At 38.1% G+C, this 27,314-nt stretch overlaps 1 protein-coding gene across 1 annotated transcript in view; it reads right to left on the bottom strand.

Moving 5' to 3' along the window:
• Nucleotides 1-27,314, bottom strand: part of ITPR2 (inositol 1,4,5-trisphosphate receptor type 2) — a 255,879-nt gene that overhangs the window by 63,196 nt on the left and 165,369 nt on the right. The window contains exons 38-45 of the mRNA XM_065742442.1: nt 13,950-14,058; nt 12,193-12,380; nt 10,786-10,969; nt 9,950-10,206; nt 8,927-9,127; nt 7,134-7,244; nt 1,570-1,665; nt 279-398 (exon numbers count right to left, since the gene is read on the bottom strand). Of these exons, the coding sequence (XP_065598514.1) occupies nt 279-398; nt 1,570-1,665; nt 7,134-7,244; nt 8,927-9,127; nt 9,950-10,206; nt 10,786-10,969; nt 12,193-12,380; nt 13,950-14,058 (1,266 nt within the window). The remainder of the gene's footprint in view (nt 1-278; nt 399-1,569; nt 1,666-7,133; nt 7,245-8,926; nt 9,128-9,949; nt 10,207-10,785; nt 10,970-12,192; nt 12,381-13,949; nt 14,059-27,314) is intronic.

Genomic DNA, 27,314 nt, shown 5'->3' with positions numbered 1-27,314 from the left:
TGAGATGCTAATTTTGAAGAAAGACAAAACTAAGTGTACATTAATTGCTTTGCTCTACATTGTTATTTCAGACCAATAGTGCCTACCAAATTATTTAGAGTGCCTCCTCTTACACTGATACTACTTACTTGTCCTGCTATCAGCAGCACTCCAATTAAGGTCATGCTGTACACAAATGTTAAGACAGAAATCACAAGAAGGGATATTGGATCAGATAGGTTTTGAATGAAGTTTAAGCATGCTTTTCTGGAAGCAACTGTACAACAAATACGGAATACCTGATGTGCCAAAATATAAATATTATGGCCAACATCTTTTGGGGAGATGCCATCATCTCCATTTTCCTCCTCATGGTCACATTCTAGGCCTTGGTTATATGCATTCTTCATCACATCCACCTGCAACACAAACCAAATAGAGATGAAATAACTGACATTCTCAGGGGAAAAGCACATGGTGTTTGAACACATTCACTTTGTTGAGCCCAAGCTTGGATGGATGCCCCTCAGTTCTAAAAGAAAAGCAAGCAGTCTCAGGTACACTTTTTGAATAAAGAAGAGCGTGGAGTATTTATGAAGCTCCAAAGTGCTACACTTCTTGTCAGCAAAACTTTAACCATGAGAAAGGAACACAAATGCTGAGTCTTTGTGAGCAGGTATTTTCACAAACGCTTTTAAAGACAGACACCACAGGTAATGTCTTTTGGCACTTACAGTGCAGACACAATCCCTGCCTGGCTTCATCAGGCTGCAGTGCTATAGAGGTCTCCATATATTGTAACAGAAAAAAATACAAAAAAAAAAACTTAAACCAAAAAGAAAAAGGAGGCACAAATCTGGGCAGAGTGCTAGTGCAATTCCAAAATACACAAAAGCCTCATGCAGGACAAAAAGACAGAAGTCCTCAGTTGCCTATGCAGGGCCTGATCCAGCAGTTGTACATTAGGGATGACCTCACTGTGCTGACATGCCACCGCAGCGTTGACTCCCAGGAGTCAGCAGATCACTGGGCTCCATCTACGTGCAGGGGCTAATGCCCACTTACTTCTCCACAAAACAGGTTCTCCAGTCACTGTTTAACTGGAAACATTTTCTCCAAACTTCCAATCAATTTAAAATTCCTGGAGACCTAAACAAGTACAATGCTTCTTCCATGATACAGCAACAACTATCGGTAACTTTTTTTGTTTGTTCATGAAACATGTAAATACACACACAGAGACACACACATGCATTTCTGTTAGCACTGTTTCATAAACTGCTCAAGCTTAATTTCCCAGTCCCTGACAAAGCGTACTTGAAGACAGTCTACCAGGGTATGATAATTTAGTTAGGAAACAATTACAGAAAAGTGCTTGGAATGGATAAAAATAATGAAGTCGTAAAGACTGAAACCATGCATGCCTGATCCCTTTAAAGTACTTTTCTGTGAATTAGTACTATCTTGATACGTTGTGTCACTGTATGCTGCCAACACTCTTCAGTTCAGATGCAGACCATTTTAAAATGTTTTCATGACAGGTATTTTTTTTCAGCCAAAAGATTTATGAATATTCAGAAGTTTTCTCACCAGTTCCCTTGGTCTCATGTTGAAAAGGATTCTTTCCGCATTCTCACTGTCCTGTCTGCTTTCCATAATAGCCAGCAAAAGCTTGGAGGCATTGTTCTAGAGATACAAAACCAAGTTAATGCAAATTTAAAATCTACTTCATGGATTAATGATCCTTGCATTTGTTTTAATTGAAATTACTGGGACCCCTTTTTTAGTGGATGCAATTTTAAACTACTTGCATCTTTTATTTTACTGGCATATTTAATAGGGCTTTTCTCCCATTTTAATGTCAGTGTAGTGTAAGGCTAACAAACCCTGCATGCTATAGAAGCATTTTAAATACTGAAAAATTATGACTGGAATATAGAGCTTTGTTCAAAAGAACAAGAAATGAAATCCCATTTCCCTCTCTTTCTGCTCACCTAGCAATTTTTATCATGGCATTCTGTTAAAGCAATGCTCAGCAGAGGTAATTACAAAATGTATTACACAAAAGGCTTCATCACTCAGGCAGTTTTCCTTCCCTTCTGTTCTAATTGGTAATTATTGAAAAGGATCTAAAATAACCTGTTTTCATACATGCCTGAGACTCTGTTTTGCTACCAAATATTCCAGGGGGAATGCATAAAGATATCCTTTACTCTGTCAACTGCCCACTTCTGCCTGAGACCTCTCCCACAGATTAAATATCAGCAGACAGAACTCAGTGGTATCCTAAACTTTGTAGATGGTACCCTGTCTTACTTCCAGTTACATCAATTATGAACAGAAAAGAAGGAATGGTTTGAGAGGTTTAAGCACCTTAACCTAACAGGCCTCAATGCACAACAGTGCACAGTTCCTAGGTCGGCCAGAAGCTTCCGTTTCACTTCTCTGTAACTCAACATCTTGCTGGAGGGGAGTACAAGAGCTAAATCTGTTCATACTCATAAACTGAGGAGACACCATGCCCACGCTCACCTGTTTGCTGGGGCTTCCTAACTGCTTCAGCTTTAAGCAGTGTTTGTATATCCAAGTTTCATTAGTAAATCTGAAAATGTGGAACATCAGATGCCAAGAAAAGAAAATAATGTATGGAAATCCAGCTAAATTTGTCCAATTCTTAAGTATTTTTGAAACTATGACTTGAATATTTGAATACTGTACTGTAGAAACTTGCCAGTTTCAGAGCTAAAAGCCCACAGGTTTTCTTTTCATTTGGCACAGAATCACAAAATCATGCAGGCTGGACAATGAAGTCAAGCATTCAAGGCCTTCTCTACACTGATCTTTCAGCAGTCCCAGACCCTGCTCTAAGTCCCTGCTGTGGGCTGTCTCAAGTTGAGATCCAAAGATGGGAACCCTGCAACCCTCTTGGGCAACAGTTCCGAGCTTCACTGACTCCCACAGGAAAATAAGGTTTTGTTGTATCTAACCAGAATTTCCCCTAGCTGGCATTCATTGTTCCTTGTCTTTCCACAGTGCAACTTCAAGAGAATTCTGGCTCCATCTTCTCCTGGGGTCATTGCAGACAGCAAGAGGGCTCCTTGCAGCTAACTCCTGTGCAGGCTGAACCTGATTCCATGTATCATTTCAATAGTACTCCACTGGAATCACTCCAGTATGTCAATGCCTTTCCTGCTCCGCAGAGTTCCAAAATGGGCAAGGTGCTTCAGATGCAGTCCAACAAGTGTCAAACAGATGGGAAAGATCACTTCCCTAAACCTATTATCTAAACCCTTTCTAATACAGTCCAGGACATGGTTTGGGTATCTGCTGCAAGGGTGTATTGCTGACTGATGTTCAACTTCTCCACCAGGACAACTACCTCTTTCCACAAAATTAAACAGTATGCTCCAGCACAGAGAACAACAAATATATTCAAACAATTTACGGTCTGTGCTTCCTTTTAGGTATCTGCCTAGGCTTGCAGAACCTGGAGGGAAGGACTGCCTGCTTTGAAAGGGACTGAAAGAGGAGCTTGGACAAAAGGGAGACTGAAAAGGGGCTCAAGCTCGTTGCAGGAAAACACAAAACTGAAGCAGCAAGAGTGAGGATGAAGTTAGGACTGGCAAGGAAAAGACCCAAAGCCAGGAAACCAAACAGGATTAGAAACTGTTTCCTAAGTCATTGTGTGCCACAGCTCCAAGCCCTAGGTGTGCTTCTGAAATAGGGTGGGTTTCCCCTATTCTACTGGAGCAGCACCTGGAAGCTAGGCAAGATGCACACAGGCAATTCAAATGGTGCTTTTGTGTGCAACTGAGTGATATATGGACTACCTCATAGGATGTGGAAATGGAAACATCTGCTACTGAAATTCAGAAAAAGTGTGGAAATGAAATGGAGGACTGTAGGACTGAAAGTCAGGATGACAAGGAAGGGGAAGATGGAAAGAAGGTAGACGAACAGAATGAAGATTCATACATGACTGGAGAACTAGGACCTTCTGGGAGAGGAGACCGGGAATTGAGTGAGAAGCCAGAAAAGAGGAAGGAGACTGGGTTTGCTGACACAATGAGGGGATAAGGACCAAGAATAATGGATGAGAAGATCAGATTGGGATCACTGAAGGTGAATGAGACTCCATGTGTATTTTTCTATAGTCACTCTTATCTTTCTGAAATAAAATTAGGACCATCCACTGTAAAAGTCTAGCCAGACTCTAGCCAACTTAATTGCAAAAGTTGAATGTGCATGGTGAATGAGATCAGGCGCTGAGATCAGAGTGCTATTCTGATGAACTGGATGCTTCTACTTCTGCTGAAGAGTTCCTTTACAATGGCAACCAAACCAAGTGTGGTAGCACTGGAAGGATCTCAAAATGAGTAGTGAAGGGGACAAGACAGGCTGCCAGATAGCTTAAGAAAGGAGTAGTGGAAACAGAGGAAAGCCTCAGTCTACTCACTCATGGCTGATAAGGGCTTCGGAGTCGTCACCTGTGCAGGCAATCCTAGGGGTAGAGAGAAGTCTACTGCAGCTTGTAGTAAGTAAAGAAAGGTAGAGGGTGGATAGTACTTGTTGCTAACAGCCAGCTTCCTGCTGTTGACTTAGAAAAAGTGGTGTGCCTAGAAGTTCAGCAAGCAGGCACACCCTCTCATTTTTTGTCCCAAAGACGGAAATTGCTGATTCATAAGTCACTTCACCCTTCACCTTCCCTATCTGATCCTGACACCTGAGTTTGAGATGCTAATTTAACTCCTTGCTCCTCATTTTCTGCATGCTTTGAGACTCTGACATCATTATTTCAAATTCCTTGATATCAATAATGAAAAGAGGTCAGATACTTTGAAAATACAATATAAAGTTCCTTATAACACATTAGTTTTGTGAAAAATCAGTCCCTAGCTGCTACAAAATGAATGTCCCAAATGCTTTTGGCCTTCGTTTATCTTTTCCTGGGTTCTCATCTCATACAGTACTATGAGAAAAAACAAAAAGACATTCATACTAGTTTCTCCACCCTTCTCCACTCTCCTTCCACTACATACAGGGGCAGATACTGAGGTCACACTCTGTGTCAGGGCTTAAAACTAGTCACTAAGGAAGGCTGGGGTGTCACATTCAAAATAATAAAAAACGGAACAGAACATTGGCCATCTGTTCACTCAATGAACATTGTCTATCCTGCTCAGCAAATGATTCAGGATTCCAATGGAAAATATAATCCATGAAGATGTAATTAAACACCACATCACAAAGTGTGTGCAAAACAAGCCAAATTAAGATGGTATGGGAAAATATAATTCTTCATGGGCTTTGCTTTGGTTGGTGGGTATTAGTTCAGCATACAATGTTCTCTGAAAACACTGTCTGAGTTTGTTTGTATGTGTAAGCATGCAAGCCTATGTACTTAAAATTCTGTATTTTCACTTCAAAATGTACATATTTGAAACTTCAGAGTTGCTTATAAGCACTGACAGACTGACAGTGTTAAACATTAATAATCTAATTCTTGATATCACATCCAGCTCAGTACTGTGTCCAGTTCTGGGCTCCACAGTACAAGAATAATATGGATTCACTGTCCAGCAAATGGCTGCACCAGTAAGTGAATGGAGCACTTTTCATTAGAAGCAGCTGAAAGAGCTGGGATTGCTTGGCCTAGAGAAGAGAAGGCTCATCAGAATCTTACCAGTGTGCTAAACACTTGAAAGAGAGTAACGAAGAGGGAGCTATACTCAGTGACTGACAGAAGGTAATGGGTACAAATTAAAACGCATATGAAATTCTGTATAACAAAAGAAAATACTTTGTTACCCTGAGGTCAGGCAAATACAGGAAGTTTGCTCAGACAGTCTGTGACATCTCCAGCTGGTCACCTGCTCCAGCTGACCTTGCTTAGTGCTGGACTGAATGACCTCCAGATGTACCTTCTAACCTAAATGACCCTGCTTCTGTGAAGTTAGTATCAGTTCCACAGTTCGACCTGTTGGTACCACTCACCAAATTTTGCTATTTAAGTAACAGTGTGGCATGCAGTATCCTGTGAATATGGCCAAACTGGTCCTTGCAGCAATGCCAGCAAACTCCATTAATGGCAACAGTGCAGAAAAGGCATTTTACAAACATTTTCTAGCTTCACAACAATGGCAAATCAAAACGGCACTAGTCTTTATAAGGACTGAAATTTGGACTTCAAAGAACTATCTGTGAGTTCAAAGTTTAATGTCTGCTTAAGAGTTTTGCTTGAGGGGGGCCTGAATTATACTGCCATTCAATCATGTAATTACAGTTATTAAAATCATCTGTAAAACACTGTTGATTCAATGTTTCATTGTACATGATATATGGCTGTATTTATTATTTTATTAGACATTCATAATATTGCCAATATGATGCAATGCAGCTACCACAAAGTACTTGCTGGTTTGAGGGAGGAAACAAACCATCTGCAATGGAAATTCTCCATTCAGAAGGCAAGAAACAACATTAAACCATGGCTCTTCCTGGACATATTCTACCCTACTTGCCAGACAGTAGAGCTGCAAAGCTTCACTTTGCACGCAATGGCACACAGACCAGACATACTTATCTGATAACTGTCCAGAGAATACCAAACAAAATACAAGCCCTCCCACTGTACACTTCACCTTTCTCTTCAGAGGATACTGCAAAGGGTAATAAAACACACTTTAACTGTATTGCCAGATTTATTTGACATTTTAATTATAGGTCACCTGATATATTACACTTTTTCACAACATATCCTTCACAAATATTTTTTAAAGTTCACAGAATCACAGAATTCAGTGTAGACAGAGAATGAATGCTCCTTCCCTTTAACAGGTTAGCTATTTATTAGGGATTTTATGTTCACCATGTAGACTCTTCAAGCTAGCTACAGCATTATCTGTTTGACAGGATTCTATTAAAAAAAGCTGTGGGTATACTCCCAAACACGACAGTGGGTCAAAAGGCCTGCGGTAGAGGATCTAATGCAGATTAAGCTGAGCTGAATTCATGTGCACCATTTGTCTCCCAGGGCTGCCAAGTATATCACACTATGGCAAGACTAAGTAAATGTCAAGCTGCCTAGAGTTCTTGCATAGGTATGTCTTCTATTATTACTCAAATTTAAATGAACAAATTTACATTTACCATACCTTCAGCTGAAGCACCAAGTCCATGCAATATTTGCCAAGAGGGTTAATGTCATTCAAGATGAGTGCAATTATAATATCAATCCCATTTGATTCATGGGTAGCTATGCAGGTCTACAAAATAAGAGAAGAGAGTCAGAAGAGAGGGAAAAGAGGGAAACGGAGAGACTGAGATTTATCGGGGAGTGAGAGAGAATACGCAGTAGATTTCCAAAGCAAGGGTCCACAACTTGGATGACCCTGTGACTGCCAAAGCAGAGCAGCCTGAAAACATGCCACAAATGGTGTTGGGAAAACATGTAGTACAGAGCTAATCCCAACACTGTCAATAGTGAAGTATACAACTGAGGAAAAAGCAGTGCAAGCTAAGATTTGCTTGCAGTGAATCATGCAGGATTAGGCATGATCTGGTACAAACTAGAGACAACAGTCCACAGGAGCACTGCCAGATCTGGCTGAATATACCCACACACAGAATCTTAAAAGACATACGGGAATGTATGTAAAATAAATGTCAGTTGTATAAGTCCATGGTAACTTTTTTGAATAGGTTTATTGGGCAATATAAAAGGAATAGCTTTCCAGAAAGACAGAGGAAAAAAAAAAAACAACCACAAAACAAACAGATGAAAATGACAGTGTGGAGCATTTGTCTGCGAACTACACTGAATTAAGATTTGCAGATGGTGTAAATAAATATAACTCTAATCTTGAGTGACTTCCCATCTGGAAAGCCTAAGTTATTAAGTTTTAATAATCATTCACTGCCATTATCAGTAAAGTTAGTTAACAAGTTAACTTGAAAACACTGAGCTTTTTTTTTTTTCATTTCCATTGTAATTATAATTTTTTACGAATATTTTTCCCATTCATTAATGGATCAAATATGAGTGTTTAAAATTTTGCCTACTAAAGGATTTTTGTTTCTTTCATTTATTTTAAAGTTTTAAGTAAAGTTAATTGATTACCAGCAACAGAAGCACTCTGCACCTCATTTATGCGTGCTAATGAAAGAACATTAATACTGCATGCATTTATTCAGCTGTCTTTATTATCAAGAATAGACTGTGTCTTTGTAATTTTGCCCACTGATATTTTCCCATCATTAACCCATACTGAAAATTCTGAAACTTCATCCACTGTGTCAACTTTACTACAGTTCTCTTCAGATCAAATAGAGCAGCATGTAAGTACACTCTACATTTCTGTACTGCCTCAGAATAGCACTGAAGAGACATCTGCCAACAGTCAGAACAAAAAAGGCTGCATCAATCAAGACGAAGAACCACGTGTTTGTTTAGAAGCATGGTCTTTACCCTCACTCATTTTCCTACTGATGTCATAATTAAAGATGTCAAGAGGTGGCAAAGCAGAATAGTAAGCTAAATTTTGTGGCAGTTAGGTTAAATCAGGAAAGTAAAAATCAGAATTCTACACAAAAACCTGAAAAGGCAAGATGCATTAAAATGGAACAAAAACACCACCAACCAAAAAACCGCATTATTATATTAATTAAGTAGTTGTGACTTGAAATCCAAAATCTCACGAAGTGAGATTCAAACTATGGACCCAATGATATGACACTCTCTCCAAAAGGACTGGAAACCCTGAATGTAAGCTGACATGCTAAAGGAAGAGTCTGTTTTGTGTTCTGTCTTGAAAGAATATTTCAGGCCTTATGCAGGTGTGGTATATGTTCAGTTTAATAATTATGTTATTGACAACACTTAAGAGTTTATGATAAGCACAAAGATACCATACATTCAGGTAGATTTCGGCATCTGTTCAAGCCCTACCTGATTTTCATGGCATGGACCTTGGCAATACTCAGTTAAGCTTTCCAACGTCTGGTTCACGAGAGCTACGTTCCTCTCATTGATGTAAAGGCCCAGTAAGCCTAGTCCACCTGTTGTGCTTCCACAGATACAGTCCAAAAATTGAAGGGTCTCACAAACAAGGTTGTAATTTGTTTTATTGTTCTGATGTCTTAAAAAATTCTGATGGAAGGAGAAAAGGAACAAAAAAGATAAGGAGAAAGAGTAAGTATCGTGTTGAACACACAATCTTTTTCACAAAAGTACTGACGGGTACAATTTATGACCACATGATTGCCCTATCTTAGTTACTGAAGTACACTACGCTGTAGAAAATAAATTGTCTTAATGCAGCAGTGGAGGACTATTTGATTAAACCAGTAGGGAAAGGAGTGCAAAGAAACACAAGCTTTGCAAACATCTGTCCTGAAACAGATGCCCTGAACACCTACCCCATCTGTTTATTATGTTTCTTCGCTTGGGAGGGTCTTGTCCCACTGATGAACAGGTATAGAGGCACATTTAGACTGCTCCGTGGAAGTGTCAATGCAGAACAGCAGCTTAGTTCAAGCTACACCCAACCCTGCTTTCAGGGAGGTTGCTGATAGCACAGACACAATGCATCTTACAGCCTTCAATCATAACACCTAGGGAAAAGTGCAGTTCCAAGACTTTGTCCAGAAGCTTCTCGTGGTTTTAAAACTTATGGCAATTTATCCACCATTTGTGCACAGAAACTGTACTAACAGAAACATTTAGAAAGTTCTCAATTCCATGTGGCTCTACTTTGGTCCCCATGCCACTCTGAGGGCATGAACACAAACATAAACTGAGCATGCAGACCGTTCTTGAAATGAGTTATTTTATCACACAGACCCGAAGAATAACAATATTTTAGACACCCTAATTCTGTAATAGGAGCAAAGCACAGGCATGTTTTTCCTCCTTCATGAAGTTCCAGCTCCTGTAATACTTCCTTTGAAGCCTGGCTCAAAAACACTTTACCTGGAGCTCTCGGTTGTGGTTCTCACACAGCAGCTGGAGAAATCTCAGTATTGGCTGCATGATTGCAATAGCAGGACTCATTATTGCTTCTTCTGTAGACTTTTCTTCTGCATTTGCAGCATCTGTTCCTGAGCCCATAAGATCTATTTCTGGGTCCATTTCTCTTCTATATACAGAGTAAGCCTTGGATGTTGCAGAAGACGCTTCTGTTAACTGAACTTTCATACCCTCTTTCAGATGCAGTGTTGAATCCTTCACTGAAAATATGATAATTTTTGGAACAGTTTTTGCTTGTTTAATTAAACAATAAGAAAACAACAACAATGAATGCAACTTTTTCTTTTCTTGGTGCCTAACTTTTAAAAGACCTCTAGGCAACTTACAAAGAATATCAAAGCAACATTCATGCAGGGATAGCATGTTCCAAATTAACCACAAACCAGAGCGAAGCAGAACATCACAACAAAAAGCATACTATTTCTCTTCCATATACAATAAACGATGAGAACAATGGAAGGACCACAGGGTGGGCATTCTTCCCTGTGCTTGCTCATGTGAAATAACCCCATTAGTATCTGACTATTTCAGCTTCTCTAAAAACACGAATCTATATCTTCTATTGGTGAGAACTGGCATAGCTTCACTGAATTCAGCAGTGCTAATTCCATTCAACCAGCATAAGTTATGGTCTGTAATTTAAAGAAAAACAATTTATAAGTAAGACAATTTAGCAATGATTAATATTAAAACTTCTTAATCAATTCAGCATAGCGTCAGTGGTACACCTTTCATGTAATACACTACCACTTCCCTTTTTTACATGGGTGCCTGCTTACCTCTCTTTTTGGGTACAGATACAGTTAGGTCACTGTCATCATCTTTCTTTTTACTCCCCAAATCAATAGTGTTCACTGTCACTGTTGATCGTATCTCTTGCTGAGCAGCTTTCATGCGATCATACAGGACTTTAAAGAATTTTTCCGACTTTTTTTGCTCCTTCAATTGCTGGTATGTTGAATACTGCAAGGAAAAGAAAAAGAGGATACTCATTAGCTATCATTCTTCCAAGGAAAAAAATACAGAAACAAACAAAAGATTGTTACCTCACTTACAAAGAAAAAAAAAAAAAGATGACCACTGCACAACCAATTATTTTAAAAAGTGATATAAAAGACTGGTAACAAATCTTGGTAGCTGTTTTTAAATCTGGATAAAATGGTAAAAAATGCTACTAGCAATCTTTCAAATGTCACAAAATTACCCAACTAGTTTCATTATTTTGTGACACTCTCCATTTCTCTCCAGGTATTCTAGAGATACAATATTCAAATCTGCAAGTAATTGTGAAAGTTAGTGTTATGATGTAGCTACAATAGAAAACAGGAAATGCCCTGATTTATATTTAATGTTACAGCTCAGCCTATATACATTCTTTGTTCTTTATAATTCCAGAACTGGCATTAATATTCTAGGTACAGACCCCTATTCTAAGTACAGACCCCTACCATTACTGTCAAGTAGGCTGAGTACCATTTTCAACAATTTAAAAACTGTCCCAGAAGTGAAGTCCTTTTACCAGCCCTTACCAGTTCATTTTAGAAAGCTGCAACAATCTCTCGCTTCTTTAATACTTTCTAGACGCTGTCTGAGGGTGACAGATTGTATTATCTTTTTTACAGAATTAAGATACAGGATAAGATTCCTCTCATTTAACTTTTACAGTCTTGAAGTAAATATTGCTTATTTAGGTACCTGTCAGAGACAATGACGAGATACAGGGGAAAAGCTGGGACTGATTTATGCCATCTCTCCCTTCTGCTCATCATAGAGTAAGAATAAACAACTAAATCCTTTTGCTCAAGTTGGGTAAGAGCGATACCCCTAGTCTCTGTGAAAAGACTAGAAACCATAGTTTTAAGCAGTAATTTTCTTTGGAACTGACATCGACAGTCTCAAATGACCGATTTTTACCTCTGGAGATTAAGAAAAGTGTCTACATGTTTCCAGAAAATAACTTTTTTTTTTTTTTTTTTTGCTACTAAAAACTTGAATGCATCATAATTATTAAATTTCCTGTATGAGATGTTGTATAATAACATGCAATATTTACATTTGTTTTTTAGGGAGACATATCATAGTGATAACCTCTCTCCAGAACTCACTGCAAAAAAAGTTCTTTTCATTTGTCTCCATACTACTTGCATTTGAAAAGCAGTACGTGAATAAGTAAATTAAATAAGTACCTGTGTTTGTGCATTTCCACCTTCAAGTAATGCAATACCAAGCAAAATGCCTTCTGAGAAAATCCTGTCATTTTTGGTGCTGACTATAACATCTATGACCAGTTCTGATGCACCTTCTTTATCCAGAAGGCACTGAATATCAAACATGGATACTCCAGACTTATCTGAGTCTTGTCCTACAAATCCACCTGCAAATCAGAGAAATACATACCATTCATGTTTGGTTTGTGTATGTATATTGAAACAAATCTATTAGTTAAAACTCTCTTTTTTGCATCCAGTAGCAATGTAATTCATTTAACCTTGAAGTTTTGTTAGAGGCAAAATCCCCCTTGAAACAAACAAGATGTTTGTGTGAAAGTGCAATGTTGGTCCCAAAGCATGAGAAACAAAAATACTCAAGCCACGGTTCTGTTAACAATATTCAGACAGTAAAGAAGATCAAAATGAAACTGATTTGTTCACAGAACCCAATTTTTAATTCCATTGCTGCATACACTAAAATACAGGCATGTCCAGAGGTCTGAAAAAACTTTAAAGCCTACTTTTCTCAGGTCTAATCTAAACAAAGATTGTGTACTTATAAATCCACTCTGGTTATGGGTACGACCTTCTACCTAAATGTTTATGCCAGTCTAACTCCTAGATCAGTAACATCATTACAATCTTAACAAACTGAAACTTAAGTTAATCCAAATTAACTAAAGGTGTGATTCTAAGGGATTTTATGAAATTGCACTAACTCATTAAATCAGCCATCTTTTATTATTACTCATTATCATATTTCCTGCTATACAGACATTAAACACATGCAACTGCATATAGTACGTAAGGAAAAAAAAAAGGCACTGTTATAATCAAAGCAGTACTGACAAAATGTTTCTGATTTTTAATGAAGCCATGCATTTATATATACACTTTTCACAGAGAAAAGCAAAAACACTAATTCTGCATTCTACTGTTTGCTAGGGAAAAAAAATGGTGTACAAGATACTCAGACTGAATTTTTCCAGTATCAACACTGAAACAGACATAGAGGATCAGTTGAATGACATCTGGAAAAGCCCACAAATCTGGGCGTGCTTTTAATATATGCTGATAATACAATGGGCAGCTTTATTATGATGTGGCTCTGCACTTTATTCTGCCATATCTCCCATGACATATATTATTTTTTGTTTTATTAGAAAGCACTTCATAGTAATCTACCCTGGCTTCTGTAACAAAATCATACAAAAATGAGGTTATAAGGAACACCCACTTAAATGTCCTGCTCACAGTAGTTACAGCGGGTCCTCACAGCCTTGTTTTGAAAGAACTGACATTCTACAGCTTCTGTGGGAAATTTATTTCATTGCTTAACTGATATATTTGTGAAAAGCTTTTCCTTATTTTTTTTAATGTGCTAGTGAAGGATCAGGAATTTTAAGAAGTTGTTTGGTTTCCAGAAACAGCAGTAGATTCAGTTGCATGCTTTGCTGGATTCCTGGATGTGTATTTCTTAGCAAATGCTGCTAACAATCAGAACTGAACTGAAGGATTGACTTGGGGACATGGAGCGATGCCCTTTTTTAGTGCTGGCAAATGCACATCAACCATCCGAGATAGGTGCATACAACATCTCTTCTAACTGATTACAGAACTTGTTTCGTTTATTTACCAATTAAATCCCAATTAAATGGAGCACTTTCAACATGACTTTTAGAATAAATGGTACTGCTAGGTTTGTTTTTCTGAAATGATGTGTGTTGATTTACCTCCCACTTGTGCAGTTTTACTGTAGCTGGTAGACAGAGGGCCATTCATACCACTTCCATATTCACCTTTAAAGTAGCGATACAGGAGTATTTTCCTTAAATTGTTGCCCTTTAAGAGAAATATAAAAATAGCAGAAAAAACTTCAGTAATGGACAATTTCCTCTGTTTGAAAAGCAAGCTGTTTATCACAGATGCATAATTTATTAGGTCTTTCCTTTATGATTAGTAAGCATACAAATAGTAAAGTTGTCCAGAAAACAATCATCTAACGGTCTTATCTAATACATTTCGTGGCAAGAATTCTAAAATACTGTTGTACAAGGTTTCTCTGAAGTTTATTTTAAACTTATTGATGATAAATGAAATACTCTAACCCAATAATTTCCACTGCATATCTGGAAGACGTGTATTTAGAAACAAGTTCTACAAAGAACCTATGCACTGCAGTCTGTGTGTCTGTGCCCTACCCTGCCATGGCAGTACTTTCTTCCTATTTTCTGCATCTGAGTAGTATCACTCCCTTTTCTCTGATCTCATATAATCCAACTGATCATCTGAAAGAAGCCACATCACATGAAATATTAAAACAGAGAGATGACATTTGATAGAAGAGCTTAAAAAACATTCTCTGTATCTCCTTGTTCCTGTACTTCCAAAACCAAAACCAGTCAATATTTGCATGCAGCTCTCTGAAGATCTTCCCTTTCATTTTGCATATGTTCTGCAAAACAAGACACACTGAATTAAGAGTATAGGGGTACCGATCACTTGGCATTTTCCTGTTGCCTTTGGTCTCCTGGGAACACCTGCAGTCAACACTCAGCTTTACAGAGGCAGCACGTAACAATGACTGCAGATACATATATATATAAAATACTCAAGATTTTATTTTGAAATAAGTATGGCAAGGCTTCTGATGTTTACCTCAGAAGGAGAAAAATTATTCATTTCAATAGTTAGGCAGCAAAATAAGATGATTTCTTCTTTGCATTTACTCACCTACTGGTTTCAGTGGAAAACAAGTCTTAAAAATATGTGTACCAGGAGCATTCTATGTACTTACAGGGAATATACAGGTCACCAGCACCTGAATGTTAGCCTAGTCATAAACTTTTCCATCTATTCATCACTGCGAACACCAGAGGCAGCAAGAAGAGGGGAAGCAAGACCCAAAAATATCTCAGGAAGCACTGTCCACACTCATACATCTCTGTTAACTTAGCAGTATTTTCAAAAGCAACCAAAGGCCACCACGGGGCTTCACTGCCTCATGCACCTCAAAAAGCAATGGGCTTGTCCACCTCAAACAAGCGTTAGAATATTCTGCAATATTCTGTATACGTAGACTGACAATGCAAAACAGAAATGTCTTCCTAGTTCTCATATTCTGACGTTTTCATAGTCTACACAATCTACAGAGTTTACTCATTTAGCCAAGAAAATTGCAAGATCTATACTAAAATATTAAAACCCATAAACACAATGGAAGCAAGAAAAATAAAAGCAAAGCATCACCTACACATCTATAGTGCCAAGCAATTTATTAGGTGAATTTTTCAGGTGAATTTAAGCCAGCTGTGGTCCACACTACAGAAGACCAAGAACCATCAACCTCTGGACCACACATGGAGGCAGATTCTTTCCCAGCCTAGTTTGCAGTGGGCCTTAATCCTGCATGCACGGGCAAGATACAGCTCATAAGAAATTTCAAGACTGCTAAGTGCACCAGCTCATCCTGCCTCTAGTTGTGAGCCAACTGCAGTGTCTTAGAAGAAAGTAAGCCTCATTTCCACATCACCTGAGGAAGCCAAACGTATTACCTAAGAACTGAGAAACATGGACTAAGAACAGAATATAGTCTCTTAAAAGCATATATATCACAGAATCATAAAGTTTTGTCACACAAATAGGATCACTGAGGAGAAATCCTTCCTAACACCAGACTAGGACCCAATCCAGCATGAGCACTGCATAAACACGTGCCTTTAATAAGAAAGGCTGACATTTGCCATACCATTTGATTAACCACAAAGCTTGAGGGAACATCTTAAACTGGCTATCTATTTAGTCTGCTGATGATGAACAGAGTGGCATGGCAAATTATATAAACAGTCACAGTGCAGTCACGGGAAGAAACACCAAAAGGCATCCATATGTAGTTAAAAATAATACCCACAGTCACAAGTTTTATTGTTCAATCAAAACAGCCTTTATTTTATCAGGAAGAACGCTTAGTACCATGAAATAGCATTTGACTAATAACCTGAACAATTTAGCACTTGCTCTTGTTGTCTGTAAAAAAATTAACTGTTTGCACATCTCAGGTCTTTTTTCCTGTCTTACTGCCTTCAAAAGACAACAGGAGGAGCAGTGATATGAATATACTTCTCCAACTGGCTACAGAATGAGGAATCTCTCCCTGACAATAAGCAAACTAAGATGCAGACATTACCTCTTGCCCAAAAGGAGTTAAGTCTTCATTATTAGGATTTTCACTCTCTTTTCCTCCCTCTCTTAACCTCTCATGAATCCAGACACAAATGGTTCTCAGAAGCTTAAATGCCAAAAGTCAAAAGCATTGTGTTTGAGAAGCATGAGTGCAGTGGAACCTCTGCTTCGCCTAAGAGCTGTATCAAAGACGTGCCCTCAGACTCAGCCCCACACGATGCAGGGGGATGCAGGGGATCTTCTGTGCCTTTCTAATGACCTTGGGCAGCTGTGTGACTTCCCCAGGTCATTTAGTTTCTTGTGAAATTAGCAGCCACTACAAAGAGCAGAAGCTGTTCTCTGCAGCCCAGCAGCACGTACTGGAGCTGAGGAATGCACAGATGCTTATGCAATATATCAGAAATTCCTGTCACCTCTGGTGCTTGACTGCGTGAGGTATAATACTAAAGAACGCTGAAAAGACCCTGCTCCCAGAAAAAACATGTGCTGATCCTGCTGGCATGGCTGTGTATGTTTTTATGGGAATGCCAAAAAAACAAAGTCAAGAATTGTCCCATCATGTGGATGAGACAAACAGCTGCCAGGGCAAGTAAGACAGTCATGCCACTGGTGTCCTTGTGAACGATTTCCTAACTTAGCACAGCCACAAAATTAATACTGCCCAAAAGCAAATAAGCACAGCAGTGGTATGAATAAGCAGTTTGCAGCAACCATTACTGACACTCACACTACTGAAGCAGAGGCCAAAAATAAAAGCACACTAGGCAGTACAGTGTTGTCATCCCTTGCCTGCGTTTCTTCGCGCAGCAGAAATCCCAGCCTTCCAAGCTGAATATCTCCTGCACTGACTACAATAAACTTTCCCTTATACCTCTTATTATGGTATGGAAATGGTATGTAAACATCAGTCAGCTGACTGTAATCCTTCTATAATGGCTAGAACATTGTATAGCCCTGAAAAAAGAAGCCACAATAAAACATAATAGTCTTATTGTTACCCATGAATACCACTGCATTGTGTCTAACAAAAGCTAGGATAAAGACTGAGGACACAAGAAAGCAACAACTGGTTATTGTTCTTCTGGTTTTAAATAGCTTGAGACTGACAGGAGTTTCCAATAGGGAAGAATTATTCCAATAGGAACATGTAGACACAAACAAACGATTTTCTCAGTATTTCATCATGTCTGTTTGTCTTTAAATTTTATTTAAATGCCTTTAAAAATGGTATATTCACTTTACTTCTTTGAGACTGTGATATGCTGGTTCTACATTGGGATAAGATGTTCCACATGGAGAAGTAATGCCCGAGAGCGTTTGGAAGGTTTATCATGGATACTTGCTTCAGCATGAGCTCCCTGTGCAACAGCACCAAAATTATTTATACTGTCTCAAATAACTTTGCACACTGCACAAGGAGTTTGTAGATTTTAGAGTCAGTGATGTTCCAAAGACTGAAATGGTGGATCTGGTTGTCTCCTCTGGTTTTCATTTACATTATAACAATGAGATACGGATGTTCAAATTATCAGTGATAACACAGGAAAGGCAGTCGTGTCTAACAAAATTTTCTCATATACAGCAGATGATGTGGCTATACCCCCATTCTAATCCAGGTGGATGCATGAATGTTATATTTTAGTAACTTGCAGCTAAATATCACAGAGGAGCTGACTGAGACATCTGCTCTACTAGTGTAGGCTTTTTGGCAGGTTAAAACAGAAATAAAATCCCAGAGAACTACGAGAAAACTAATGTGCAATGACACTGTTAAAAAATGTAAATATGATGACACTGATAAAATATAAGCTGTGAGCTTTGTATCTGTTTTGGGCAAAATAAAGGAATGGATCATTTTGAGCTCCATTAATGCAAAAATAAAGGATGCAACTATAAATCAGCAGTAGTTATAGTATTAACATCATGTCATAATAATTGTCTCAATATGGAGTTTTAAAAAATAGACCTCCTCTAGCTTGTGATTGATATCTTCTCTGGTCTCATTCTTGATGAAAGTATCATTCCAGTAAGGTCTGATAAAGTGGTGTTATGACATGTTCCCATAAGGTAAAAATTGTGATTGAAAAGCTACAGTGCTAAAACCCCACTATGATACTTGCTAAACAGATTAATGGCTAAGACAGAACTCAATATGAAACTTAGACCAAGAAATTATAAATGAATGCATGGGCTTCTAATACAGAACCTCAGGAAATACCTATTATTTTTTTCAATCAAATTGAAAAATGCAGAATAAGAGAATATATAAAGCACATAAAAAGGAAACAGGATGAGGTCAGGTCACTGATAACAGTTTAGGAATCATTTATTCAACTGAGAAGAAACAAACAACTTGTGTCTCCTTATTTCCAGATATTACTACATTGAGTTAGAGGTGTAATAACAATAAAGACCATAAAATGTAGGCCTCCATTCTAGGGAAGATCTGAAGGTCTTGGACAAAAATCAGAATGACATCTTGAGAAATCATGCAGTTCTGGAAATTATAACCAGAGCCACAGAGTAGGATTCATAAAACTATCTTATTTATCTAAGTATAGAGGCATATTTCTGAAGGAATACTGAATCAAAAGTTGATGTCCACATTTTAAGAATGCTGATAAATCAGGTTAGATTTGGAGAAGTTCTACAAGAGTGATTAGAAAATAAAATATGCTTTCTCATCAGAAATTCAAGGCTTTCAATCTACTGAGCTTACCAATCTAAACATGAAAGACATGAACTCTATCTGCACGTGAAATTTGATAATGGATGACTTCAGTCTGCCAGATAAAGATGGAAGACACAACGCATAGATGCTGAAGACAAATATAGCTAGGAAAGGGATAGAAGGGGCTGAGTTTTTTCGTTTGTGATTCCACCTTTTGCCTCTGCTAATACATGAGTGCTGCTCCAAAAGTAATGCCTCCTCTTTTATTATACTGGACCATGATGGCAGAAGTGGATGTTGGTGGTATAGCAGTAGTGGTTGAACCTTTCTGCCAATATGCAGAATATATTGCCATGTAAAAGATGGCAGTCTGACAAAATGGCTTCTGACATGGAAGTATGTACGAAGCAAGGGTGCGTCACTGAATTCCTCCATGCAGAAAAAATTGCACCCACTGACATTCATCAACACTTGTTGAATGTTTATGGAGAGCAAACAGCAGAGATTAGCACAGTAAAGTGGTGGGTGGTGCGTTTCAGAAGTGGCAAGAGTGACAGTGTGTTATCTCCTTCGGTACACATTTTTGTGAGTGCAGCATACAGGTACTTGTTCACCACTGGTGAAAATGTATAGCTAGTACTACTGATTATGTTGAAAAAATAGCATTTCGTAGCTGAGAATTTGCTCCATCAAACAGTGTCATTGTGCACTTTCTATCTGTTATAGTTGCTATGGAAATAAACAGGCATTATTTTCAGAGCAACTTCTGTACAGAAGTAGGAGCATGTAGCCATTGGAATATTTTAAGAAGAGGTGCAACAGAGTTGCCCACAGTTACTAAATGATCACTGGGGATGGGTTCCCAAACAGAGAGCATTTGAAGATCTTGTGGTCTATACTAGGAAAATACACTGAGTGATAAAAAACATCATCTCAATGTATGAAGATATCATGACACTTTTTCCAGTAGTAAATACAGATGAAGTTTGAAGCCTGGTTTTCTATAAAGGCTGTTAAAAAAACACCTACAAGCTTCTTTTCATCACTTGTTAATGAAATTTCTGTTCTCCTTATCTGAGTGTCTGCTTGAGGATGATATTTATTTGTTGTTTTCCACCCATTTTTACACTATTTTGTTCCTTTATTTCCTTTGGTGATGAAACAGGGCAGGGGAAGGATGGGGTTTGTGGAAGTGTCCCTTATGAAGTTACCAAATATGAAAGTAGTACAGTTCTTCATTAATTTATGCTTCAACCTGATCTTGAAATGGAAGATGGCATAGGTATTGTTTCATCACCAAAATGGATTAACTGAGGCTCGCAGCTACCAGGCACAAAGAATTGCACAAGCACAAGTTAGGAACAGAACTTCTGAGCCCTGATTCCTACTATGGTCTCAAAGTGGAAAAATGCTGTCCTCGTGCTGCCAGCAAGTTCCAGGGGGCTTAGAGAGTGAGGGAGGTTGTCTGCTTTGGGGTGATGTTTGTTTATTTTTACACAGAGTGAGCTTTTTCCTGGTTTTGATCTTTTACAACAAGATGTTACAATAGCCAACTGATAGTTCAAAAAGATATTTTTTGACCAATAAAATAAAGAGTTATTTGCACACTGGGGCATTTATTCACTCCTACAAAAAAGTACTTTTAAAAATGAAGCTAGGTCCAGCTGTTGTCCAGCTCTGCTTTCACTAAATTCAATAGGAGCTTTTCCAGCAACTTGAGGAAAAGAAGCAGACGTGTACTTTGCCTGGCAAAAGTTTTTATACCATTCTAAAAAGAAAAAAAAAAAAAAAAAAAAAAGAAGCCCACAACAAAATATGTACCAGACTTCATGACACAGTTCTCCTAGGAGCACAGAACTGGCCACCCACACCTCTCAGCTGTCTCTCATTAGGCAGAGACGCCTCACATTTTAAATGTGCCATTGTTTAATTCTACACAAATCTGGTATTAATCCCACTTGTCTTAATACAGCTTGCCTAAATCACCAGTGCTAACTGATAAACCTGAAGTTGTGACTTCTGCAGAAACTCATTAAAGGTATAGACAAATAAGAACTGCAAGCATGACCCTTCTTTAAAACCAAATGACAATGATTAAAAAAAGCAGTTAGCTTTTTAACAGTCTCATAGTTCTTTCCTTTACACATCCAGGTTTCACATAAAGCTTTGAGCTAATGTGCCAAAATACTGCAAAGCAAATGCTATTACCAGTCTATTTTCAGTATCAATAATGAAAAGAATATCAGATACATTGCAAGAAAAACAGTTTTTGCCTGTAACTGTCCAATTTTGTACCCTGAAGAAGCTCAGGAAAACATCACATTAAAATAAAAAATTTGGGGGTTGGTTTTTTTCCAGTATTACTACAAATATAACAGCAGAAGAAAACAGTTTGGATTACTGAAAAAAACTTCAGCAGTGGTACATTCAGAATACAGTTTGATTTTGTATAAGATTTTACTACTGGGCCGTAAAATATTATTATCAGTCAAACGTCCATTCTTCTTTGTCCAGATATAGGATATCAATAGTCATAACATTTGTATACATAGAACAGGTCTTTATTATGGCAAATATTACTGCTAATATCTGTCACTTTTCCTGTTGCTCAGTTGGCTACATGGTTTCCATTCTGGGTCATAAAACACACTCACAGAACTGTTTTTTTGTTTTGTTTTTTTTAACATCTATGTAATTTTTCCTTGTCTTGTACAAGGTAAAACACTGAGATGCACAAGAACCCAAGTCTTCCACCACCAAAAGACTTAGAGTATAAGACTTGACCATGATTATTCAGAAGCATTTATGACTGTTGCATCAATAACATACTGCAGAAAAAGACCAGATTTGAAAAGCATAATTTTCAATGACTAAAATTATCTAAATCTTACACTGCAGGGGGTAAACCTTCAAAGTGATGTACAAGGAGTTACACACAAAAATCCTACTATTTGTTAAAAGATCTCCAAGGAAAATTTACCCCTAATTGTCCTAATGTGAACATTTACAAAAATAGACAATTTCTAGATGCATACTTATGACTACCATCATACTTTGACATTTTAAGAGCAATGTGAAAACAGGTGGGTAGGTAAAAATAGTAAGAGTAGCCAAATAGTATTTTCATTACATCACGTTGTTTCACTGTCTTGCTGTTGTGTTAAACTTCAAAGCCCAAGCACTACAGATTTACTTGATGAAAGATGCATCGCAGAGGTATTGCTTACGCTATTTTGAATTAGACATGCTAGGTTCTTCACTGTTGATTTAGTATTTTCAAAGCGGCTCAGAAGGCACTTCAGGATTTCAGTTTTCACTTGCTCATTTTTACCTATCACCAGCTCCACTGATTTCTCAATTTCATCCTTTTCTACCAGCTAAGATTGATGAAGAGACTTCAGAAAAGTACATCGAATTTGTTCTAAGGAATTCCAGATAGTCTCATGGTCACTTACATATAGTGGAGGAACATGCACATTTCCTAAAACATGCTATCAGGATTATTTTCTAATTCAGATTAGCAAGCCTAAGGAAATCTTTCAGAGGATTCACCATGGGTTCTGGGTTGAATCAATAACAAATAAGTACCTTCTGGTTCTACTGTGGATATGCCATTAAACCATGATATGTACCACCTCAAACAGATAAATGTGTTCCCAGTTAGTCTTAGCTACTTTGCGAGAGCTGGATTTTATGTCTACTGTTCTTTTTTGAAGACAGTGATACTAAAATGAACTAGCTCTCAGCATTAATTTACTACTTTCCAAAATCTCCTGCTCTACTCTGCACTGATGGAGCAGTCATATAACAAGTTCTGTGAACAGTTTTGGTGCAACAGTAAGAAAGACATAAAACTATTAGAGGGCATTCAAAGGAGGGCTACAAAGATTGGGAAGGGTCTGGAGGGCAAGACCTATGAGGAGTGTCTAAGGTCCCTGGGTTTGCTCAACACAGAGCAGAGAAGCTGCAGGGGAGGACTCAATGCTGGCTGCAGCTCCTCAGAGGGAGCGGAGGGGCAGCTCTGAGCTCTGCTCTCTGTGACAGAAACAGGGCCTGAGGGAATGGAAGAGTGTGTGAGCATCTACCTCCAAGAATCCTGCGTTCTTAGGTGTCTAAAGACTGTACAAATTCAGGCCTTAAATAGCTTAAAAGATCTCAATCAACTACTGTAAAGGCCAACATACAAAACTGGGCCAAGGGAGTTCACAGTCTTACAATCTGGCACAGACTGTGGCCGCTGAAAAGGAAAACAAAGGTCAAAGCAATCTCTGCACCTCCTACCAATCAGCAAAACTGGAGCAGCTAAAGGAAATCAACCTTGGAGCAATCCAGACAGCAGCAACATTTAAATGGCCAGCATTATCAGTGGTACACAGAAACACAATCTCAGCACCTATCTTGCTGGAAAATGAGCACACCAGCTCAAAAGTATAGCCTGGATGGGGTCAAGATGCAATATGTGATGGCCTAGTGTTATCTGCAGTGATAGGCAGATTCTTTCTTTGCTATGCTGCTCACCTTTGCAAAGAAAACAAAACATCTTCCTCTGTTTCTGTACAGAGGAGAAAAATATTCACCTGGAGCAGAGCTAGTTTCTGCACTGATTGTACTGTCTGAAAACAGAAGGCAGTTCAGACAAACAGAAAAGAAAAGCTACATTAGAGAATACTTCAAACCTAGCACTTGGTCACTACTATCTTGACAGGGATGATTTAGAAATATTCAATTAATGTTCCCTGAATTAAAAAAAAAAACAACTACAGCAGTTTGAACAATCTTCCAGTAAACATAATTGGCAATTATCTGTAATTTTTAACTTTCTTAGCTGTGTTATCATTTTCATTATGGTTGCTAATTTACATTCTGTGCCTTGACTTCTATGCTTCTATGAGAATTCTCATTGAAAAAAAAAAAATCCACACACAAAACAAAACCACACACACACCATGAAATTTCTAGTGCTATAGGTCCCAGAAAAAGTACATGAAAATGTGAAATCTATGTGGTCAGAGACAGAAGGCCCAAAAGAACAAGAACTAAAAAACCCAAAATATGCTGCTGGGTTTTTGATCATTAAGAAACCAAAGCAATGCAGTTTCATCATCTTTAGGAGCCTGAGTGATGACTTTGATTGCCAGAGGTTGTAAGTATCAAGTAAATATTTTAAGCAACCTTCTTCAGCCTTCAGATTTTTTGACTCTGTGTGTTCAGAGGAGCTTAGATTCTTCCTACTGACACTCAGCAAAGACAGTTGCTGACACTTGGCTATAATTGCAAAGCACCAGATAGATATCTTCTTCTTCATACAGTAGATCAGCATACCAGCATGTTCCTTGGACACAAAGGAGCCCAAGTAAATAGGAATTAATAATGATCCGGGATTACAAGGTAAGGCCACCCCAGAAGAAAAGGATCCCTTCTAGAAGTATAAGAAATTTCATGACTAAAATAAACTTCAAAGATGTGAGCTCTGTTTCTGTTCTAGCAAGGGCTATGCTGTCACCTGAAAGAATTGGGCTCTAGGATGACCCAAACACTGAAATCCTCAGGAGGCTGGAAAAAAAGCATTTGGCAAGTTTGCTCTCCAAGAAAGAGGAATCAGTTGCCCATCTTGGTTCAGATACTACATTAGGCCAACCTACTTCAACTTCCATTAATGTCATTAACAAGCTAAGCACCTATCCAGAGGCAATCAGGATATATCCTGTCTCTAACTATGGATTCACAAAACTGAACAGTCTGGATTTTGAAGTTGGTCTTTCTTGACGTCTGAAGTTTTTGTAACAGAACTCTCCTTCCAAATGACAGATATTCTGATTTTTGAAGGCATGTCTTACTAGCAAAAACGCTCAATTTTCAGAGCAATTCTCAATCTTCCCTTCTACATTAGAAGCCAGTATTAGCTTTCTACTCTAGAAGTCTAAGATTTAATTAGTTCAAACAGATAAACCTAATAATATCCTTTGAAGAGTGTTGTGAAATGATTCTGATTTTGCATTAACCTTGCAGCAGAAGTTTCATAAACCTTTTCTATTAGCCAAAGCTTTTGAATGAAACCGAAACATTGTTAACAGAGTAGCATTTTGTTTTTAATAACTTTCAGAGGTATATTAGCTGTCAAATCAGAGCTCACTAGTTCCTCAGCTATCTTTGTAATTTAGCAGCAACAGTAATTTCTAAATACTAAGTTTCACAAGACTAGGGAGAAAGTTCTCTTCTGCTTTAAACAGAAAAAATACACCACCATCACGTAGTCCAGCAGCTCTAGAATTGGCTGAAAAAATGACCAAACCTTTCCTTAAACTAAATCAGCTGTTCAAACTTAGAGACAAAGGAGAGACAGACGCATTTTCATGAGACTGTCTCAGCTTTCTATATTCCCACTAGTAAAAGACAGATTCATGTTTATATAAAATTTAATATGCAAGCTGTTCACTCATAATATTAAATTGCCCCTTTATATTTAATATTTGCTAAAATTGCTGAGTTATTTATGACTGAGATTAGATTGCTGCACATGTGCAGTGGTTGTTTTATCATAATACATTTTAGTATGCATTTATTACGAAGCTGTTGTCATTATAATGCCTGCATTTCTACTGCTTCTGCAGAGGAATATATTATCACTGGAATGTTCCTACATGCATAGCATGTAGCTATGGTAATACGAAGTCATGTGCTTCTTTAGAGCTGTTAAGGATCATGTACATTAATGGTGAACCTGAAAAAAACCTGCTGTGGAAATCCTACAGTTGATTGCAATTTTTTCTACTATGTTTCTAGAGTGACAATATCCTCACTAATGACATCTCTTAGGTAAATAGCACGCCAGCATCCCACCACTAGGGCTGAAGTGCATTATGAACTTTACAGTTGCAATAACTGGAAATTTGACTACACATGCATGTCAACCAGTCAGTTCTTTGAAAGAATTACAAACCCAAACCCAACAACAATCCTAGAAGCTACACAGTTTGCTCAGTCTGTTCTATTAGTAGAAACCTCTATTCTGAATACAGCATTGCTACTCCACTTAATCAGTGTTAACTCCATGAAAACCCTGATAAAGCTCGAATGGGATGGGAAGCAGCATTGACAAAGTCATTGCTCTAAATTAGGTCAATGGTACAGTTTTATCTGAAGTTCTGTATCCGCAAGTTGTCACTTCCCAGCATGATCAGAGGAGTTCTAGGAGCACATAAGAGTTGTGGAAAATATGTCATATGAAAGACTGAGATCGCTCACCTTGGCAAAAAGATGCGATAGCAGTACAGAACAGTATGAATAGTAAGGAGACAGGAGATAAAGATTCCTATTTCCTCTCCTATGTAAGAAGAGGTCTTTAATAGAATCCAGAGATGGCCAATGAAAAAGTGACACAGAAACACTTTTTAACCCACACATAATTAGATGGCAGAACTCATTACCATGGAAAGACACCAAGTCCAAGAATTCAGCAAGACTCAAAGAAGATTTGTGCATTTCTACAGACAACAAGAAAAAACAATAGCAAATGTTAAAAAAACAGCAATGGGAAAGAAGACAAAATCTCATGCTTTAGGGGCCACAGATTTATGATCTTACTGTTAAGGATTATCCCAAGACATCATGAAGAATAGAAAACTTCAATTCTGCCTACAGTGAGGATTCTTAGACTTTCTTCTGAAGCATCTGGTGATGGCCACACAGAGAGACAGCACTCTAATCCTCTGATCTGATCCTCTTTGGCAATCCTCATGTGTTTAAAAGAGAACATGAAATATAACAAGTCTATTTGTACTGGATCCAAAAACCAGTGCAGTGCAACCTAGATTCAGGAGAAAAATTGTTTTTATTAAATCTCCAATGAGGAGACACACAAAGCTGAACATTACGGACACTCAAAATATCAGCTGGAACTCTATGTTGTACAAGAAAAAACAACAAGAGAGAATTGCCATGCGATTGAGTACATTAACAAAGTCCTTACACGTAAAAGGTCTTCATTTCATCTATCTGTCCTCATCTTTGCTTAGGAAGATGATACTGCTGTAACTCAAAATGATGGCAGGTAGAAACCACTTCTGTGCTTGAACAAAAGGCAGATTCTTAGAGAGAAGCTCCATGCTTAACTATTCAGGGACATATTCTGCTAGTGTTTTCCTGGGTACCTGTGTTCATTTGCTCAGCCAGGTAGCTCTCCAAAGTTGTCCTCCTACCTCTCACTGTTCGTTTTTCTGTTTCTGTACTAACAAAAGTCCAAAAT

This window comes from Cyrtonyx montezumae, unplaced genomic scaffold (genome assembly GCF_038088225.1).
Source record: "Cyrtonyx montezumae isolate F1298 unplaced genomic scaffold, pur_monq_1.0 scaffold_3, whole genome shotgun sequence".
Lineage (NCBI taxonomy): Eukaryota > Metazoa > Chordata > Aves > Galliformes > Odontophoridae > Cyrtonyx > Cyrtonyx montezumae.
Note: the sequence above shows the minus strand (reverse complement) of the source record. Positions and strands in the feature narration are given on the sequence as shown.